Below are 21,192 nucleotides of genomic sequence, written 5' to 3' on the forward strand. Positions count from 1 at the left end.
GAGAGAGAGAAAGAGAGGTCTTCCATTTGCTAGTTCACTCCTCAGATGGCCACAATGGCTGGAGCTGGGCCGATCCAAAGCCAGGAGCCAGAAACTTCTTCTGGGTCTCCCACGTGCGTGCAGGGACGCAAGGACTTGGGCCATCTTCTACTGCTTTCCCAGGACATAGCAGAGAGCTGGATAGGCAATGGAGCAGCTGGGTTTCGAACCAGCACCGCACTGCTTGCGGCGGCCTTACCTGCTACACCACGGTTCTGGCCCCCAGGACCCATCTTTTTTTTTTTTTTTTTTTTTTTTCTGGCCAGGCAGAGTGGACAGTGTGAGAGACAGAGAGAGAAAGGTCTTCCTTTTCCATTGGTTCACCCCCCGATGGCTGCTACGGCCGGCGCACCGTGCTGATCTGAAGCCAGGAGCCAGGTGCTTCTCCTGGTCTCCCATGTGGGTGCAGGGCCCAAGGACTTGGGCCATCCTCCACTGCCTTCCTGGGCCATAGCAGAGAGCTGGACAGGAAGATGAGCGACCAGGACAGAATCTGGCGCCCCAACCGGGACTAGAACCCGGGATGCTGGTGCCGCAGGCGGAGGATTAGCCTAGTGAGCCACAGCGCCAGCCGACCCATCTTCTTAAAAACAGAATACGCTGGAGGATTTCACAGAGGTTCCATTTCCCCTTTTCCTTCCACAGGCGCAAGGGGGTTTTTCTCTAATACTCACTGAGAGACTCCGCTAGGGCTGTTTGACATATGGCCTACAAAAGCTCGGGTGCCCCCCAGGAATGGATCCATTCTCTGACTTCCCACGTGGAACCCCCAGCACATCAGCAATTGCAGTGCAGGTTTCCCCAGCCCAGCTACTGGTCTCGGGCACTTGGTGTCTGCCCCAGTCATTTCCCCTTCCAGTTTAAGGAGCAGTAGTTTTTCCTGTGACCTCACCTGTCTTACCAATCTAAGAAAAGTTGTTGATATTCGGTTCGTTGTTTTAGCCTTTTACTTATTGTTAGTGTGGAGTGGAAACTCCTAGTTTAATCATGGTCTCCCACATGGGTGGCAGAGACTCGATGACTTGAGCCATTACCTGCTGCCTCCCCGAGAAGGTAGCTGCAGTGGAGAGTGGAGGCAGACCTTGAACCTAGGCACTCTGATAAGGGATGTGGGGATCCCAAGAGATATCTTAGTTGCTGTGCAAATACCCACACCTGTTTCCACCTTCTGAGTAGTAACTTGAGCATTACATTGTAAAATTCTGCAATGCTCAGGAAAAGGGATGGGTTTTCTTTTACATCTGTGAGCCACCACCCCTCCCCCCCCCTTTAATAAAGGAATAATTAGAAATATCCCACCCTCATCTCTGGATGCCTGAATCAGCCACTTGCTCCCTCCCCTGGGATGGGAGGAAGGGTTTTGGGCTTGGAGGGCAGCTTCCCATGTTGTGAGTGGTGGCTGGATTCAACTCACAGATTCCAGGCTCATGCCTGCTCTTTGTCAGATAAAGAGTGCAAAATGGTTAGCTGAGAAGCTTGTAGGAAGAACTTTTTTTTTTTTTAAGATTTATTTTTGTAAGGCAAAATTACAGAAATAAAGGCAGAGAGAGAGATCTGCCATCCACTGTTTCACTCCCCAAATGGCCACAGTGGCCAGGGCTGGGCCAGGCTGAAGCCATGAGTCAGGAGCTTCATCTGGGCCTCACATTTGGGTGGTAGGGGCCCAAGCACTTCCACCATCTCCTGCTGCTTTCCCCCCGCCTTAGCAGAGAGCTAGATCGGAAGTGGGGAAGCCGGGACTAGAACTGGCACCCACATGGGATGCAGGTGTTGCAAGCAGTGGCTTAACCTGCTGTGCCACAGTGCTGGCCCCTGGAGAAGCATTTAACCCTTTGCTTTTTCTTTTGTTTTATTAAACCATAATTTATTTCTTACCCTGTCTCCTAATGGTTCGTATTTAGGTGTTTTCCAGTTTTGTGTTATTACCACTCACATATATTAAGCTGGTCGCCTTATCTGAGTGTTTTAGCAGGGCAGGGTTGTTCTGAAAGTGCTGGGAAGCAGTATGTCCAGTTCGTGAAGGAACACCTGTGCTGGTCGTCTTTGTCACTGTAGCAGACACCCGAGAGAAGTTGCTTTGAAAGGAAGTAACGTTTATTTTGCTCACGGTTTTTGAAGTTCACAAATACTGTGTGGTTCCCATTGGTCAGGTATCTGAGGAGGGTGGAGGATGGCAGAGGCCGAGGGACTGGGAGCTCCCTCATGGGGTCTCTCCTGAAGCCACCGTGACTGATCAGGGGGCTGCACCCTGGCCGCTGACCCTTTCCAGTCCCTCCCCAAGCCCCCTCCACCAGACTGTATCAGCGGATCACGTTCCTGCCCTCTCAGTGTCAGTGACACGAGCCTTTGGGGTCTCGATGCCCATGCGCGCTGGGGACAGGTCCTGCAGAAACATTCCCTGCTGTGTGTCACGTTGCCTCAGGCTCTGAGGCCAGAGTTCCGGAAGTGGAAGGCAGTGTCGAACGCAGTTCTTCCATGCTGCGGAACCAACCACCCCAGACCTTAGCTTCAAGCCGCTGCCAGTTCCTCTGCTCCGAGCTCTGTGGACCAGCCGCTGTGTCCTCTGGTTCTACCGGCCCTGTTTGGAGCTGACCAGCCTGCAGGGGCATCACTTGGGGGTCTGGGCTGGGATGCCTTGAGGCCCGGCTGCCCCTCCAGGAGGCTGGTCCTGGCTTGTTCGCGTGAGGATGGAGGAGCTCCCAGGAGTGGGGTGAACCTGCTGCACAGTACCACTGATGCTTGTTGAACCTCTGCTTGCATCACTTTTGCTTGCGTCCCATTGGTCAAAGCAGGTTGCGGGACCAAAGTTAGACTCAGGAGTGAAAAACAGACTCTACTTCCTGTTGGCAGCAGCAATCAGGTTACACTGGGAAGAAGCCTTCGCAGTTGGAGCCGTTGCTGTGAACAGTGCACCGGGCAGGAGGAGCAGGCTCTCCCGCCGCACTGTGGCCGCTTGCGGGCTGGCCGGTAGCCTTCCTGGGCGGTGACGCTCTATCCTTTCTGTCCCTAAATGTTTGTTGTCATGGGATCCCAGGAAAGGGAGCATCGTCATAGCCTTGGGCAGAAAGACAAGGACATGGTTCTTACAGTTCCGCTCTTCAGTTGAAGCCTTTGTTCAGCGCAGCTCAGGACAGGGAGCATGGGGCTAGACTTCCTTCAGGCTGCTGGAGGACGGTTTTCCAGGACGCAGGAAAGCTGTGGAAATGCAGCCGTTGCTGGGAGAGGCAGGCAGCCTTGGCTGGAGCTGCAGGTGCCCTGCAGGGATTGGGCTGTGCTTGGGGAGAAGGGAGCCGGAGCCGCGTCTGAGCAGTCCCGACGTGGCCGACCCCGGCTGTGTCCACCAGCACAGTCCCACGCGCTCGTGAGGGAGGGGCTGGCGACAGAGAAGGTGGTCCTAACCCGATAGGCTTCAGAGTGGCAGAGACAGGTTAACCCTGGATCTGATTTGGGGGCCTTTTTATTATTCACTTTGTTGATTTCCATTGGGGTAAATGAAGTGAGGCTCACGTCCCGCTCTCCTTCCTCTTCTAGAAAAACAATGTGAGTCTAGATACCTTTTGAAACCTTGGAACTCCGTTTTGAAATCCTGGAACTCCGTGTAGAAAGGTGTCACGTGAATTCAAGGCAGTATTTCCTTTTTCAAAAGTGTGTGCAAGTTGGTGTGTTGGAACCCAGAGGCCTTGAGAATCATTTGTCTGCTTACTGAGATTATAGAATTTGTGGGTTTTTATTTATTTATTTTAAAGATTTATTTATTAATTTGAAAGGCATAGTTACAGAGAGAGATATCTTCCATCTGCTGGTTCACTCCCCAAATGACCACAACGACCAGGGCTGGGCCAGGATGGAAGCCAGGACTCAGGAGCTTCCTCCAGGTCTCCCACATGTGTGCAGGGGCCCAAGCACTTGGGCCGTCTTCTACTGCTTTCCCAGGCACATTAGTAGGGAGCTGGATCTGAAGTGGAGCAGCCGGGACTCAGCCTATATGGGATGCCGGCACTGCAGGCTATGGTTTAACCTGCTGTGCCACAGTGCTGGCCTCAGAACTTGTGGATTTTTCAGAATAGGACCAGCAGATGCAGAGTGAACCATCTTCTACTGTCCCCCTGGCCTTTGCTGATCCTTCCTAGGTGTGTGGCGGCAGGGCTGCGCAAGGAGTGCCTGCGCTTTCCCCACCAGGGGAGACAGGAGGGACCTGCAGGTGGAAAGGAGCCATCCCCAGAAACATGGGAAGAAGGTGCATGGTCAGTCATCAGTACCCGGTCCACAGGAGCACCGTTCCATCCGTCTAGCAAGCAAGAGGGGGAGGAATTACTGTTCCCCAGACAGAGGAGCCAACCCAGGCATGCCGACCAAACATGGGCTAGGATGCCAGTGGGGCCTCCTTGCTCCTGGCATGAGGCCTCCGGGGTGGCTGGGCACATACCGGCCCCGCTGCCCTTAGCTTCTCTCACTCACGTACTGCATAGCAAGCACCAGAGAGAGCCAAGACTCCGGAGTCAAATAAGGGGGCAGAGGGCCAACTACGTGGCCTCCGAGGCACACGTCCCGTGTGTATCCGCCGTGATGCGGGAGAGGATTGCCTGCCTCGCTGGCTTCGGGCCGGATCAGTGAGAGAGCCCACGAGATGGGTCTGGCCCTGCCCCCACCGGCCTTCAGCCCCTGTCTCCAACTCCCACCCCCGTGACCAACTGCCCCAGAGGTCACAAGGAAACCGACCTGGGACCAGCAGGGAGGCCATCGGACCCCCGGGCCTGAGTCCCCTTGCTTCTGAGGGCCACCCGTGAGCACAGTTCAGCCTGCATCTTCTCTCCCCGACCCCAAGGGAAGGGGGCTTGCGCGGTGCCCCTGCTGCTCACCGTGCATCACGGGGGAGCTTCTCAGTGCCCGGCTCGGTGGGCGATACCAAGCTCGATGCTCAGGGGAGAAGCGAAAGCTCCCTGCACAAGTCTGACAAAGGGCTATTTAAAGAATTCTCTGGCACCTCTACCGGAGAGGGCTGCACAGCCAAATACAGCAGCTGTGGGAGGTGAGGAGCCAGAGTTTTTATTGGTGATCATCTTTTTGTTCACGGAAGCGGGGGCGATGTTGAAGAGCCGTGTGCCAGGCGGAGGTGCGCTTTGTTCTCCTGCGCTGGGTTGGTTGGTTGAACTGCAGAACAGAAACACCATCTCACTCATGCAGCGCAAGCACTCCCCGGCGGTGCTTCCTGGGTGTGGCACAGGGATTCATAAGAAGTCTCACACAGCCATAGCAGATAGGTCGTGAGCCCCGGCGAAGGTTGCGCCCCACACCTGCTTGGTTCAGAACCGTGCCCCGAGACCCTGCGCTGTCGGACACTTGCAAGGGGCAGCAGGAGCCTTAGCCACACCCGCATCTTGTTCTCTCTCTGCTCTTCTCCATTGGAGCTGCTCCCTCTCCCAGGCACTGGGGCCTGACCTCGCAGAGACTGCATGGGGTTTGTTTCCTGTGTGCCCAGATGCTGGGCATGCAGACACTGTGGTCCCTTGATGAGGAGGAGGACGCCACAGAGAACGATTCTGTTAAAAAATGAACAGGATAAGCCTCACCCTCGCCACAGTGACCCCCGAAGGCTGACCTCAGGCCCCTGGCCGCCGTTGGACACCGCCCTGCCCTGGAGGTCCACGGTGCTGCTTTCCTGGGGTTCCGGTTGACTGACTCGGGGCTCCATTTAGCCGCTGAATTCATGACTGCTCCTGGGTCTGGGGTCTTGATGAAGAGGTCTGATACCTGGGGGGTGCAGCGGCCCAGCCCCTGGGGTGTCAACAGGCACCAACACCGAGCAGCCCCCCTTACCGCTCACTTGTGACCCAGAGTCAGCCTCTCCTTATCCATTCAGTTCTCCGAGTCTGCGGGTGCCCGAGGTAGAGTGAAGGGCCCCGGGAGTGCAGATCCGGGCTGGGTGCTGGCATCACTGCGCCTGAGCCTTGCAGCCGAGCTCCCATATGGTTGGAAGATGAGCCTCGGAGAATTGGGAACCGTGTCAAGCAGACACCCTGTGCCAAGTAGCACAGATTTAAAGATTTCTTGATACTCCTAGACAGCTGAGCAGAGATTTTATCGTCGGCAGCAAATGCAGCCAGCCCGTCGTCGGCTCGGCAGCGTTTGTGGAATTAATTGGAGCGCCGAGCTGACAGGACAGCAGCGTGGGGATCTCTCGGAGCCTGCTCTCCGTGCTGGGTTGGATTGTGCAGGCAGGGTTTCTGGGAGCGAGGAACATTGCCCTCTGCTGGGACTGGAGCATTTTTTATCTGAGCAGTTTCGCCAAAAATATTTCTATTGACTGCAGCGATTCTGCCGTGCTTGGTGGAAACAGAAATATTTGTATTAATGAGGCCGCATATTGAGAGTTAGAGAGGGGATTTCCAATCCTAATGGGCTCCCGCCTCCTGCCCGCCGCCGGAATGCGGGGGAGCCGAGAGACACTTGCTGTTGGTGTGGTGTTCCGGCAGCGCCCCCAGAAGCTCCCCCGTGCTCGTTTCCGGCGCTGGGCGTTGATGAGGGCAGCTCTCCCTCCGCAGCCTGGGCTCTGGCTGCAGGGCGTGTGTTTCCCATGACCCCGCTTCTGCAAGGGCGCCTCCCCCCAGTGACCAGGGTGACTGCTTGTAAAGCAGGCTCCTTTTCTAAAGCCACCCCGGATGTTGTCAACCGTTTTTCTTTGTAAGACTGATTGATGTGAAAGGCAGAGTTACAGAGAGATTGCTCTTCTGATTGATTTTCTATCCGCTGGTTCACTCCCCAGATGGCCACAACAGCTAGGTCTGGACCAGGCCAAAGCCAGGAGCTGGGAGCTTCTTCTAGTGTCCCACGTAGGTGCCAGGGGCACAAAGACTTGGGCCAATATCTGCTGTTTTCCCAGGGCGTTAGCAGTGGAGCAGCCAGGATTCGAACCAGCGTCTGTATGTGATGCTGGCATCGGAGGCTGCAGCTAAACCCACCACATCACTGCATTGGCCCCTAGTTACTGACAGTACAAACTCAGATCTCTCTGTCTTGGTAAATAGTATTCTCCTGAACCATGGAACCCCGAAAGTTATTTTGGTGTACTAGAACGTGATGGTGAGTAAAAATCTAATTAGAGCAGTCTGCAGGAATTAACACGTAAGACACTTTTGAATCTGTTACTGCTTTTCAACAGGAACCCACACATGGACTCATTCGTCTGTAAATACACAGACACACACAGAGATGAAGGAAAACTTTCCCAAATGTATTTACCGTGTACAACGCCCTCTGATATTTTCAGCTTTCAAATTTTTTTGCACCAAAATAATCTTTTAATACCATTTTTTCCATAGTTTTGTTTTTTTGTTTTTTTGTTTTTTTTTTTTTTTTTGAGAGGCAGAGAGGGAGAGACAGAGACAGAAACCTCCCAACCATTGAGTCACTTCCCAAATGCCCACAATGGCCAGGCTGGGATGGACCCAGGGGTGACATGGCCCCATTGTGCAGTGTGAGAATGGGGATGGTGAGGAGGAGGCCCCAGGACAGTGTGGCAGGTAGCAGCCACCTGTCACAGGCTCCCCCCACCTGCTGCTCTGCTCTGCTCTGTTCTGTGTGTGTATGTGTGTGTGTGTGTGAGAGAGAGAGAGAGACAGAGATGAGGGACAAGTGCCACTGATCCCTTTTTAGCTTATGTGGGGGTATTGAAAAAGGTCATGGGAGCAGGCGCTGGGCCCAGCACCTGACACCTGTTAAGGTGCCTGTGTCCAATAGTGCAGTGTTTGGGTTCAGTCCTTGCCTCCAGCTCCAGACTTTAGCTTCCTGCTAATGCAGACTCTGAGAAGCAGTGGTGACGGCTCGAGTGATTAAGTACCTGACACTTCACATTGGAGCCCTGGATTGAGTTCCAGGCTCTGGCCTGACCCAGCCCTGGCCACTCTGGACATTTGGGAAGTGACCCAGTGGATGGAAGGTCTCTCTGTCTCTGTCTCTCTCTTTCTCTGTGCCTCTCAAAGGGGGAAAAATATTGTGGAAAAATGAATTAAAAGACTTATTTTGGTGCAAAAAAATTGAAATGCATGCATAGTTTTTACACAACACATTTTCCCTGAACTTGCTGAAGATTCCTGTACAAACCAACCGTGCCAAAAGTGTGGGCCAGTTCCCGGGAGAACCTAAGCACTCACCAGGATCCTTCATCCGCAGACTCCTGGAGAGTTGAGAAACTTTTCTTTTGCAAGCTGTTATCAGTGGAGACTCAGAGAAAAATTAACCGTTCTCTCATAGGGGTAAGATTATTCTATTAGCCACAAGGCAAGGTACAGGAAGTAACTCACTACTTCAAGTGAGATCAGCATGTTTAGTGGCTCCAAGTTTTCCATGTTCCTGTGATCCCCTGGACGGTTTCCCACGTGGGCCCACCTGCTCTCGGGGTCGTATTCACTGTCATGGCAGACTGAGCTTGTTTTTTTGGTTTGTTTGTTTGTTTGTTTTTTAAATCTAGTTATTTGAAAGGCAGAGGTGACAGAAAGAGAGACCTCTCATTGTTTCAGTCCCCCAAATGCCTGCAACAGCTGGGGCTGGGTCAGCGGAAATCAGGAGCCCGGAACTCAGTCAGGGTCTTCCAAGTGGGTGGCGGGAACCCAAGTATTTGGGCCATAATTTGTTTCAGTAGCAGGAAACTGAGTCAGAAGTGGGGGCAGGACTCAGTCCCTGGAGTGTGAGCATTCCAAGCAGCGGCTCAACCCACAATGCCCAGCTTTTTTTTTTTTTTTTTTTTTTTTTTAAGATTTACTTATTTGAGAGACAGAGTTACACACACAGAGAGAGAGGTCTTCTGTTTGCAGGTTCATTCCCCAAATGGCCAGAACAGCCAGGATCAGTCCAGGCCAAAGCCAGGAGTAGGGAGTCCAACTGGGTCTCCATGTGGGTGCAGGAGTCTAAGCCCTTGGGCCATCTCCCAATGCTTCCGCAGGCGAATTAGCAGAGGGCTGGATGAGTAGTGGAGCAGCCGGGACTCAACCCGGGTCTCTGATATGGATGCGGAGTTACAAGCAGTGGCATAAACTGGTGTACCAAAATGCTGGTGCCCTGCCCCTGACTTTTTGTTTTTGTTTTTGTTTTTTTTTTTAACATTTTAAAATTAATTTTTAAAAATTTATTTGAGAGGCAGAGAGTGCTTGTATCTGCTGGTTCACTCCCCAGATGCCCATGGTGACTGGGGCTTGGCCAGGGGCCAAAGCCAGGAACTAAGAACGCAAGGTAGACATCCCACGTGGGTGGCAAGAACTCAATTAACTTCAGCTGTCACCTCCCGCCTCAGCGGGTGCACATTAGCAGGAGGCTGGTGGAGTCAGGAGCCGAAGCTGGGGACCAAGCCCAGGCACCCCGAAGGGACACAGCCCTGCAAACGAAGCCTATTGAGAGGGTCCTTTGCCCTCTTTTGTCCTAGGCTGCAAAACCCCCTCCTGCACTGTTTTGTTCTGGCGTTAGGTAACGGAAGCCTTGCACATGACATCTGCTGGGAGGAGAGACAGAGCACACACTCTCTCCTAGGCCCTGGTCACCCGGGGAAGGCCCACAGCACCGGGAGCTTGTTAGAAGCGCAGCCCCAGGCTTCCTGCTGTGCATTCTAACGAGACCCCAGGTGACATGGTATTGAGTTTACAAGGCACTGGCCGGGCCAGCCGAAGCCAACGATGTTTTTCCCAGGTGCAGACACTGTGTGCTAGGAGGCACTTTGTTCTTGTCCATTCTCCAGTTGCCTGAGGCAGGCCACACTGACGGAAGTGGGGACTTGTGCTTCAGCTCCACCTGCTCCCCTGACGCCCACCGGCACTCACTAATTAGCCTGCCAGCTTAATTAAACCCTCAAAAATATATTCTATTGAGTCTCTGGGTCACATTCAGCTTCTGTCCAAAGCAGGTTGATTGGGTTTCGACAGAGATGCAGTGAGTGGCATGGAAAGTGTGCAGTCTGATGCGTTCTGACATCTGTGTACGGTGTGCCAGCGAAAGCATTGCCACAATCAAGAGCATCATCATATCCATTACCCACTAAAGTTCTCGTGTGTCCCTCTGAATCCGCCCGCCACCCCTGGGCAACCACTAATCTGCTTTCTGTCACTGTCGTTAAGGCTGCCTCTCCTAGGATTTTATGTAAATAGAAGCAAACTGTGCAGCTCCTTCTGTTTGCCTGGCGTCTTCCACTCAGCAGTGATTTTGAGCTGTGTTGCAAGTGCCCTCGTTCTTTTTATTCCACGGTATGACAATCACACAGTGTGTTTATCTAGGTATCAAGAAAAACTTGGCTTCTGTCCTTCTAATTCTTGGATATTTCCAAATGCAGCTGCCTGCCAGCATGATTCTGCACGCATTTGTGTGAACCTGTGCTTTCTTTTGCTTGGTAAATAAGCACATACTGAGGAATTGAGTACCCAGGTCATAGAGTCCGTGTGTGCCTGCCAAGAGTTTCCCCATGTGCTTAGCCTACTTTGTATCCCCACCAGTGGAGCAGGTGAGCTGCAGGCCCTTCACCATCTCCAGTACTTGGTATTGTCTGTCTTTTTTATTTTACCCATCCTGATGTGGATGACACTGTGTGGTTTTAATTTCCATGTTGTTAGTGGGCATATTTTTATATGCTTATTTCCCATGTGTATGTCTTATTCAGAATGCCTGCTGGAATTACTAACTGTATGTCATTGTTAGATTGAGTTTTGTGTGTGTTCTGTATTAAAATCCTCTACCAGATACACCTGTACGATTTGCAAATATCTTCTTGCTGTCTGGGTTTTCTTTCCTGATGTTTTTTTCTAGACTTAATAGAATTTTAAATTTTACATTTAGGTCTGTGATCCATTTGAGTTTATATTTGTATATGATATTGGGTATGGATGGAAAAAATATATATGTTGCATAGATAGCCAGTTGTTCAGAACTATTTGTTGAAAAGACTATACTTTCTCCACTTAATTACCTTTGACATCTGTCACAAATCACTTGCTAACTATATAGGTAGATATATGTCTTTTCTTAGGGTTTATTTATTTTGAAAGAGTTGAGAGAAAGAAACAGACACAGAGAGAACTTCTCTTCTCTGGTTTACTACTCAGATAGCTGAAAAGGTCAGGACTGGGTCAGACTGAAGCCAGGGCCAGGAGCAAGGAGGTTCATCTGGGTCTCCCACCGATTACCTGAGCCATCACCTGCTGCCTCCCAGGGTGCACATGAGCAGGAAGCTGGAATAGGAAAAGGAACTAGGACTTCAACCGGGCTCATCCAACATGGGATGTGTCCCCAGTGGCATCTTAATGGCTGCACAAAACAGCAGCCAGCCCCAACCCACTCCCTGTGTGTTCTTTCTAAGTAGTCTGTGCTCCAGGGGGAACCACGTCCTTGACAGAGCTTGACAGCATGAGGTGCCCCCGCCCCTCCTCCCAGGAGCTTCCACTGCTGTGTGGCAGCGTGAATTCCAGAGTGCCCGTGGGCCCCGCGGTTGCCCAAGAGGGTTCTGTGGCTGGGAACAGCTCCCGTTCTCAAGCACCTGTATGTAATGGGTCAGGGAAGTGCTTGGAACTGGACAGAAACTATTTAACCCACATAGACGCCCATTTGACAGATGAAGAAATGGATATTTCCAGAGGTTAAGTAACTCGGCCAAGGGCACATAGCTGGCAGAGCCGGAGGCTTCCACGGCTGCCAGGTTGGCTCCAAGGCCTGTGCATTTGATCTTTTTTTGTTTGTTTGTTTGTTTTTGTTTTATTTGACAAGTAGAGTTATAGACAGTGAGAGAGAAAGACAGAGAGAATCGCTTCTCGGCCTTTTGGCTAAGATCAAGTGTAGAAAGACAGAGAGAGAGGTCTTCCTTCCGTTGGTTCATCCCCTAAATGGCCGCTCGGCCATTGCTGCGCCAATCCAAAGCCAGGAGCCAGGTGCTTCTCCTGGTCTCCCATGCGGGTGCAGGACCCAAGCACTTGGGCCATCCTCCACTGCCCTCCCAGGCCACAGCAGAGAGCTGGATTGGAAATGGAGCAACTGGGACTAGAACTCGGTGTGCCAGTGCCGCAGGCGGAGGATTAGCCATGTGAGCCATGGCGCCAGCCTCAGTGCATTTGATCTTGATGCCATTACTTGGGTAGCTGTGAGCAGAATAACTCAGTTTCTCCAACCTGCAAAGTTCCCTGTGACTTAACCTGGGCTTTTGCTTTACCTGCTGAGTCACAACCTGGCCCTGATGGGAATCTCATGAAACATTGGGAACCTGGAAGTAGGTTACAGACTGCCGAGGAAAGCAGTGAGAACTCGAGGCTCCCTGCTGGTGGTGGAGCACGGGCCCACGCTCCAGGATCTGCAGCAGCAGTTGTTGTTGTTTGTTTATTTGAAAGACAGAGTTAGAGGGCCAGCGCCGCGGCTCACTAGGCTAATCCTCTGCTTTGCGGCGCCGGCACACCGGGTTCTAGTCCCGGTCGGGGTGCTGGATTCTGTCCCGGTTGCCCCTCTTCCAGGCCAGCTCTCTGCTGTGGCCCGGGAGTGCAGTGGAGGATGGCCTAAGTGCTTGGGCCCTGCACCCCATGGGAGATCAGGAGAAGCACCTGGCTCCTGCCATTGGATCAGCACGGTGTGCCGGCCTTGGCGGCCATTGGAGGGTGAACCAACGGCAAAGGAAGACCTTTCTCTCTGTCTCTCTCTCACTGTCCACTCTGCCTGTCAAAAAAAAAAAAAAAAAAAAAAAGAGAGAGAGAGATGAAAAGAAAACTCCTATACATTGGTTCATTCCCCAAATTCCCAGAGCATCTGAGACAGGCTAGGCTAAAGCCGAGAGATGGAAACTAACCAGGTCTCCCACATGGGTGGCAGGGACCCAAGCCCCTGAGCCGTCACCTGCCGCCTCCCAGGGTGTGGAATCAGCAGGCCTGGCGGGCTCTAAGCCCAGGCATTCCAGTATGAGGAGCGGGCGCCTCCAGCAGTCTCTTAACCACCACGCCAGACGCCTGTCCCGTACTTTGGGATCTTTGAAGAGTAGCTTGAGCTTGTCCTGAGAGAACAGACCTTGGGAAAGTTAGGACAAGAGTCCCTGGGCTGGTTTTTGTTGGGGCTGGCTTCTCGGAGAACGCTGGTCAATACCCAGCAGGCCCGCTTGCACACCTTGCTTTGTTACCTGGAGAGGGCATTGTGCAGGAGAGGGGCTGCTGCAGTGGGAGAACCCGGGAGTTGCGGCAACGAGGGCTGTGGGCAGTTCTGGGCCTACCCTTAGCTGCTTCGAGCTCAGCTGTGATTCCAGGCAGTGGTCAGGCTGGCAGCAGACGGTGCCTGTGCAGGCCCTGGGGCTCTCACAGCCAGCATGGGTGTCATGGAGGGCGCTGCCCCATTCACTGTCCGAGAGCAGACGAAGGCCTGGATCCGTGAGGTGCCCTGCTCGGGGAGCCCCCGCCTTCCCTCCGTCTCCCTGCCGCCCCCTGGCGAGTTCTTGCCCGGTCTTGCCAGCATTGGTCCACAGCTGCCCACCCTGCCCTCTGGACGGGAGGTCCGGCGCTGGTGCCCCACAGGAGCAGGCGCCGTTCCCCAGGGAGCCGGAGCGCGAGCAGCCGTGTGCAGGCGGGGCCTTTGCAAGTGGGCAGAGTGGTTCGAGGGCGAGGGTTTCTGTCTCTCAGTTGCTCCTGAGTTTGACCGGGGCTGCTCTGTGTGCGAGCACGAGACGCAGATTCGTGGCCAGTATGTTTGATCAGCGTGTCCGCCTAACACTCCGGGCAACACCTTCTGTCTTGCAGGCGCTCCTAGCGGGCATGCGGAACCGCGAGAACAGCTCGCCCTGCCAGGGCAACGGGGAGCAGGCCGGCAGGGGCAGGAACCTGGGCTCAGCGTGGCCAGGTGAGGAGGAGCCCAGCGGCGACATGGCCACCGCGTCCTACAAGAAGCCTCTGTACGGCATCTCGCACAAGATCATGGAGAAGAAGAACCCCCCGCCCGGGGACCTGCTCAGCACCTACGAGCTCCTGGAGAAGGCAAACCCCGGCAGCAGCCCCTCCCCGCTGCGGCTCCTCAGCGAGCCCCAGAAGCGGGACTGCGGCAGCGCCGGGGCGGCCAGCGACGGCGACCCCAACATCTACTTCCTCATCCAGAAGATGTTCTACATGCTCAACACGCTCACCTCCAACATGTCCCAGCTGCACAGCAAGGTGGACCTGCTCTCGCTGGAGGTGAGCCGCATCAAGAAGCAGGTGAGCCCCACGGAGCTCGTGGCCAAGTTCCAGCCGCCCCCCGAGTACCAGCTCACGGCCGCCGAGCTCAAGCAGATCGTGGACCAGAGCCTGTCCGGCGGCGACCTGGCCTGCCGCCTGCTGGTGCAGCTCTTCCCGGAACTCTTCAGCGACGTGGACTTCTCCCGCGGCTGCAGCGCCTGCGGCTTTGCCGCCAAGCGCAAGCTGGAGTCGCTGCACCTGCAGCTCATCCGCAACTACGTGGAGGTCTACTACCCCTCGGTGAAGGACACGGCCGTGTGGCAGGCCGAGTGCTTGCCGCAGCTCAACGACTTCTTCAGCCGCTTCTGGGCTCAGCGGGAGATGGAGGACAGCCAGCCGGGCGGCCAGGTGGCCGGCTTCTTTGAGGCCGAGCAGGTGGAGGCCGGCCACTTCCTGGACAGCAAAGACCAGGAGGAGGCGCTGTCTCTGGACCGGAGCAGCACCATTGCCTCGGACCACGTGGTGGACACGCAGGACCTCACCGAGTTCCTGGACGAAGCCTCGTCGCCCGGCGAGTTCGCCGTCTTCCTGCTGCACCGGCTCTTCCCGGAGCTCTTTGACCACCGCAAGCTGGGGGAGCAGTACAGCTGCTACGGCGACGGCGGCAAGCAGGAGCTGGACCCGCAGAGGCTGCAGATCATCCGCAACTACACGGAGATCTACTTCCCGGACATGCAGGAGGAGGAGGCCTGGCTGCAGCAGTGCGCCCAGCGCCTCAACGACGAGCTCGAGGGCCTGGGGCTGGACGGGGGCAGCGACGGCGACGCCCCGCGGGACGACTGCTACGACTCCTCCAGCCTGCCTGACGACATCTCCGTGGTCAAGGTGGAGGACAGCTTCGAGGGCGAGCGGCCCGGGCGGCGCTCCAAGAAGATCTGGCTGGTGCCCATCGACTTCGACAAGCTGGAGATCCCGCAGCCCGACTTCGAGCTGCCGGGCGCCGACTGCCTGCTGAGCAAGGAGCAGCTGCGCAGCATCTACGAGAGCAGCCTGTCCATCGGCAACTTCGCCTCCCGCCTGCTGGTGCACCTGTTCCCCGAGCTCTTCACCCACGAGAACCTGCGCAAGCAGTACAACTGCAGCGGCTCCCTGGGCAAGAAGCAGCTGGACCCGTCCCGCATCAAGCTGATCCGCCACTACGTGCAGCTGCTGTACCCCCGGGCCAAAAACGACCGCGTCTGGACCCTGGAGTTCGTGGGCAAACTGGACGAGCGCTGCCGGCGCCGGGACACAGAGCAGAGGCGCTCCTACCAGCAGCAGCGCAAGGTGCACGTGCCGGGCCCCGAGTGCAGGGACCTGGCGAGCTACGCGGTCAATCCCGAGCGGTTCCGCGAGGAGTTCGAGGGGCCCCCGCTGCCCCCCGAGAGGAGCAGCAAGGACTTCTGCAAGATCCCCCTGGACGAGCTGGTGGTGCCCTCCCCCGACTTCCCCGTGCCTTCTCCCTACCTGCTGTCGGACAAGGAGGTGCGCGAGATCGTGCAGCAGAGCCTGTCGGTCGGCAACTTCGCCGCCCGCCTCCTCGTGCGGCTCTTCCCCGAACTCTTCACCGCCGAGAACCTCCGGCTGCAGTACAACCACTCCGGGGCTTGCAACAAGAAGCAGCTGGACCCCACGCGGCTGCGGCTCATTCGCCACTACGTGGAGGCCGTCTATCCCGTGGAGAAGATGGAGGAGGTGTGGCACTATGAATGTATCCCCAGCATCGACGAGCGCTGTCGCCGGCCCAACAGGAAAAAGTGCGACATCCTCAAGAAAGCCAAGAAAGTGGAGAAGTGACATGTCCGTGCAGGCCGGCCCCCCCCCCCCCCCAGACGTGGGCTGGCCACGGGCTGAGCGCCGAGCCGGCAAGTGCGCGGCGGGGGCGGGGGAGGGGGCGGGGGCGTCTCGGGATGCGGCTTCCTGCCTTTGCACGCGTGAACCCCGGCCCCGCCGCGGGAAGGCAGCCTGGAATTGGGTCTCTCTCGGACTCTGTGCTGTGTCTCCCTAGTGGTGCAGCCAGGATGGGGGTGGGGGTGGGGGCAGAGGGGCCAGAGGAACAGGGTCCCGCCGGCCCCCCGCCGTTCAGAGAGCGCATCAGCAGCTCTCTTGTTCCTCCTCCCACATTTTGCATCCTCCATTTTTATCCCCACCTCCTCTCCCCCTTTTCTTAATTAAAAAGAAATCCTTTTTTAAAAAAAAAATTATTGGGCTCTCTGGGGGCCAATTTATTTAGGATAAAAAATCTTTTTAAATATTTGAGATGAAGTACTGTAAACTGACTTCAGTTACTGGGATTTTTTTTTTTTTTAAAGATGGTTTTAGATTTATGAAATGTTGAGAAGTGCCATGTTCACGCAGGATGGCTCGGCAATAGCTCCAGGGGGCTCGGGCGACCTTGTCCATGTGGTCTTGGAAGGGTCTGGCCACCCCTGCGGCCTGGGCCGTCCCTCAGGGCTGTGTGGGTTAGAATGTTAGGCGCACTCTCTGTAGACGAGAACACTGGATGATGATGGTGATGATGATGATGATGACGACGACGATGCTGACATGAATGTAGATAGACGTGGAGACACGCGCTCAAGACGTCTTCGCTTGAGCTGTGCGCTCCCACGACCCCCATCCTGTTCCCTCTCCGTATGTGGATGCTGGTTGGAGGGCCAGACGCATTTCCTTGGAAAATAATGTGTGTGCACATCTGGCTTCCTGTTTGACTTAAGGGTTGGGCCCCTTGGGGCCGACCGGGAACTGTTTACTCTCCGTGTGTGTGCTTGGTGGACGAAATCCGGGTCTGGGAGCCGATGCCGACCTCCCCGGGCTCCAGTGTCAGCGCCTCCAGGCAGCAGCACATCCTTGTTCCTCAGGGCGGGCCCTGGGCTGGGGCCCACTGGGGGTACCTGGCACTGGAAGGCTGTAGGTCATCTCAGAGGGCCCCCCGGAACTGTCCAGGCCCTGCTGCCCCCACCCCTGGCCCATCTCCTGGCTTCAGGTGCCCAGCAGGGAGAGGAAGCGGCGCAAGCGGAACCGAAGGGATGCGGTGTCCCAGAGACCCGGAGCGCGAATGGAACCGCACAGGGTAGTCCTGCAAAGCCCTTGCGGCGGGTTGCAGATTTCATAACTTCATGGCTTGATATATTTTACTACCTTAAAAAGTAGAAATACTAGAACTAGCCTGTGAGTTTTCTTCATACGCCTGAGAAGGACTGCGTCCCAGTGGCTGTGTGACGCAATTCTGCCCACCCCAGTGGGCATTTTTCTCCTGTGACCCGGGATTTTGAGCAATGGACGGTCGCTGTAAATGTCACTGCAGGTTATTGCTGTTAAAGCTGCAAGCCTAAGTTATTGCAACCACCCCCCCCCCCCCCCACACACACACACTACTTCCTGCTGGAAAACTTACGTGAGATGAAGGGGACCTACACAGATAAGGAGTCCACCTTTTTTTCTTGTGCCTGGGAAGAAGGGACTGGAGCAGCCCAGAGAACTCCCCTCCCGCCCCTGCCCCCTTATTTGGGTCCCTCTCTCTGCCTTAGCCTCCCCAACACATGCACGCACACACATGTACACGCCCTACCCAAAGACAGCTGTGGCGCTCTCCCGCCAGCCCCGCGCTCGCCAGCACGTCTCCCACAGGATTCCAAGCCATGTGAAAGCTGCCCTGCTGTGTCTCTGGGGCGGCCCCTGCCCTGCAGCTTCAGAAGCACAATCATTGATGAGTCGTTTTTTACAAACGCCTCTACCCACGTCAGTTAGGGAGAGCGACGGTTTCTAGGAACTCGGTATGTCTCTGACCTAGAGCATGGTGAATTTGGGGAAGCTGTTCTGGCAATTTCTTTGTGCAGGGCTTCTGCTCCCTAAATCCTATAGCTCGGTGCAGTGAAGACAGGTGGGCCGCCCTGGCCCTGGGGTGGCAGGGAGCGCCTGCAGGCCCTGCTTCTCTACCCGGGCAGCGGCTGTGGGTGGGGCTTTGTTTGTTGTTTTGGTTTTCATGAAGCAATAGAAAGTACACTATTTTTTTCAAAATCTAGTGTGCTCCATAAATCTGTTGGCAACCCCCAGCCCGGCCCTATCGAACTTCTTTGTGCTTTTTACTTGCTTTTTGAATTTTTCTTTGTTTTCGCCTTGTGTCTGGAAGACTGAAGAAGTAGCACAGGCAGGCGCTGACGCGAGGTCCCGTCGTCAGTCACAGTAGCTGGTAGCGCTCATGCTTTTTCTGTTAGTGAGTTTTGCAGAACGTATGGAGCTAGTTGTGAATGTACCGAGTGTCCGAATCCTGCTGCAGCTCACCACGGCTGTGTCTGCCTGACAGGGAGGGAAGTCGGGTCTGGTGTCCAGCACCCACTCCTGTCCCCCTGCCCTGAGGGTGTTGGCCCCAAAGCTTCCTTTCCAATCTGGGGGGAGGGGCGCCACATCTCCAGCAATCATCAAGCAGCCATTGGGATCTACGCCAAGGGGGCGTGCACTGGCTGTGGGGCAAGAGCCGCCGGCCCCACTGCCCCACAGCACAGCTTACTTGGGTCCCATGGAGGTGGCCTCTGTGTCCTCCCTTCCAAACCCCAAGTGTTTGCTTCTTGCCCATCCCAGAGGGGATCTCGGGACTCCTGTGTGGAGGCCATGGAGCCCTCACCCTGCCCGGCTGTGTAGACACTGCGGTGGAGGTGGGGACCAAGGCTGTTACTGCTACTTGGAAAATACCTGCCTCTTGTAGATCCAGCCTTAATCTTCTGACATCCTAGTACTAGCAGATCCTGCACAAAGTGGATATCAGAGTTACTACTGTGAGGAGACAAAATAATGAGAATAGTTTTACCAAAGATAATGAAGTATCACATTAATGTCTGCATTTTACCATTGAGTCGAGTGCATCCTTAGAAAACTGAATGTAACAAAAACCCAGGACATTTTTGGAAATTGTTATGCTTCTAGCAACTTTGTGTGAATTTTTATACAAGCACTGTTTTATGAGTTATATAAAATGTTATAAAAATGGAAAACATCTGGTCTCACAACATCTTTATTGCCAGGGCGCTGGTCTCAGCACGTGTCTGTCTGTCTTTGTGCTCCCCTCACCTCCTTCCCCGGGGAGACCCCGGGGGTCTCAGCGTCTGGGGCCTGCAGGCTGTGCGAGGCAGCGCCCAGCTCTCAGGATTTCGGTGTGGCCACAGCTGAGCAACTGCAAAGTCCAAGTCGCCTGATGAGCGCCAGCCCCCACCCGCGCCCTGTTTCTCCATGCCGCTTCCTGGCCGCGCGGCGGGAAGGCCGGCTGAGCGTTTCTTCCCTTGCCTGGCCAGGTGCCCGGGCTGCCCTGCAGAGGTCACTTGGGCAGCTGTCTGCTTTCACGCTGGAGCAATGCGGTGGAGCCCCTCAAGGCCGACGCGTGATTAGCCGATCCGCGGATGTATGTTTTCTCTCACCTGCTCTTTTGTCTGGCTAGTTATAGATCATTAACCTTAAATATTGCCTAGTAACAATAATGTCTCAAGCTGTCAGAAGACCTTTATTTTGGCTTAGGGATCACAAGATAGAATTTGTGCCTCCTAGTTTGAACACTTTGCCTGTAGTGAGTGAGGGTTTACTTCGTTCTGATTGATCGATTGATTGATTTTGAAAGTCACATAGCTTCCATCCTCTGGTTTATTCCCAACATGACTGAAATGGCCAGGACTGGGCCAGGCCAAAGCCAGGAGCCAGGAGCTTCTTCCAGGTCTTCCACAGTGTTTGGCCTATCTTCCACTGCTTTCCCCAGGCCATTAGCCAGGAGCTGGATCAGAAGTGGAGCAACCAGGACATGAACCAGTGCCCATATGGGATGCCGGGGTTAAGACAGCAGCATTACCCACTACACCACAATGCTTGCCTCTATTTCTGGTTTATTGTTTGTTTTGCTTTCAATTTTATTTATTTATCTGAGATAGCTTCCATCTGCGGGTTTATTTCCCAAATGCCCACAGTACCTAGGACCAGACTGGGCAGAACCCAGAAGCCCAGAAACTCAATCCAAGTCTCCCATGTGGGTGGCAGGAGCCTGATTACCTGAGCCATCACCTGCTGCCTCCCAGGGTGCACATGAGCAGGAAGCTGGAATAGGAAAAGGAACTAGGACTTCAACCGGGCTCATCCAACATGGGATGTGTCCCCAGTGGCATCTTAATGGCTGCACAAAACAGCAGCCAGCCCCAACCCACTCCCTGTGTGTTCTTTCTAAGTAGTCTGTGCTCCAGGGGGAACCACGTCCTTGACAGAGCTTGACAGCATGAGGTGCCCCCGCCCCTCCTCCCAGGAGCTTCCACTGCTGTGTGGCAGCGTGAATTCCAGAGTGTCCGTGGGCCCCGCGGTTGCCCAAGAGGGTTCTGTGGCTGGGAACAGCTCCCGTTCTCAAGCACCTGTATGTAATGGGTCAGGGAAGTGCTTGGAACTGGACAGAAACTATTTAACCCACATAGACGCCCATTTGACAGATGAAGAAATGGATATTTCCAGAGGTTAAGTAACTCGGCCAAGGGCACATAGCTGGCAGAGCCGGAGGCTTCCACGACTGCCAGGTTGGCTCCAAAGCCTGTGCACTTGATTCTGATGCCACTACTTGGGTAGCTGTGAGCACAGTAAGTTTCTCCATCCCGCCGAGTGCTCCCTGTGACTTAACCTGGGTTTTGTTGACTGTTCCGAGTTTCTGGGCTTCTGGATCTGCCCTAGGAAGAAAGTGTTTGACCCAGGAAGACTTTCAATGCCACAGAAAATAGAAAAAAGGAATTCACCTAGAATAATCTCTGCTTCTAAAGCAGGTTCATTCATTCAGCAAATAGATTCGGAGGGCCAGCTCTCTGCGGGCACAGCTTTGCGATTCTAAGTCCAGCCTCACGAGTGACTGGTTCAGAGCCCCTCTGAGCTCAGAGAGAAGCTTGACACCGACATCTCTTGCCTGAAGCTGATGTTCAAGATTGTAGGTGGATGTAATCACACTGGGGCCTTCAGC

At 54.7% G+C, this 21,192-nt stretch overlaps 1 protein-coding gene across 2 annotated transcripts in view; it reads left to right on the forward strand.

Moving 5' to 3' along the window:
* BEND3 (BEN domain containing 3) overlaps positions 1 to 19,213 on the forward strand; it is a 43,071-nt gene extending 23,858 nt beyond the window's left edge. For both annotated transcript variants that reach the window (XM_051855418.2, XM_051855419.2), the window contains exon 4: positions 13,773 to 19,213. In XM_051855418.2, the coding sequence (XP_051711378.2) occupies positions 13,773 to 16,019 (2,247 nt within the window). In that variant the 3' untranslated portion in view covers positions 16,020 to 19,213. The remainder of the gene's footprint in view (positions 1 to 13,772) is intronic.
* The last annotated feature ends 1,979 nt before the right edge of the window (positions 19,214 to 21,192 follow it).

Source organism: Oryctolagus cuniculus, chromosome 5 (assembly GCF_964237555.1).
Source record: "Oryctolagus cuniculus chromosome 5, mOryCun1.1, whole genome shotgun sequence".
In the NCBI taxonomy this organism is placed as follows: domain Eukaryota; kingdom Metazoa; phylum Chordata; class Mammalia; order Lagomorpha; family Leporidae; genus Oryctolagus; species Oryctolagus cuniculus.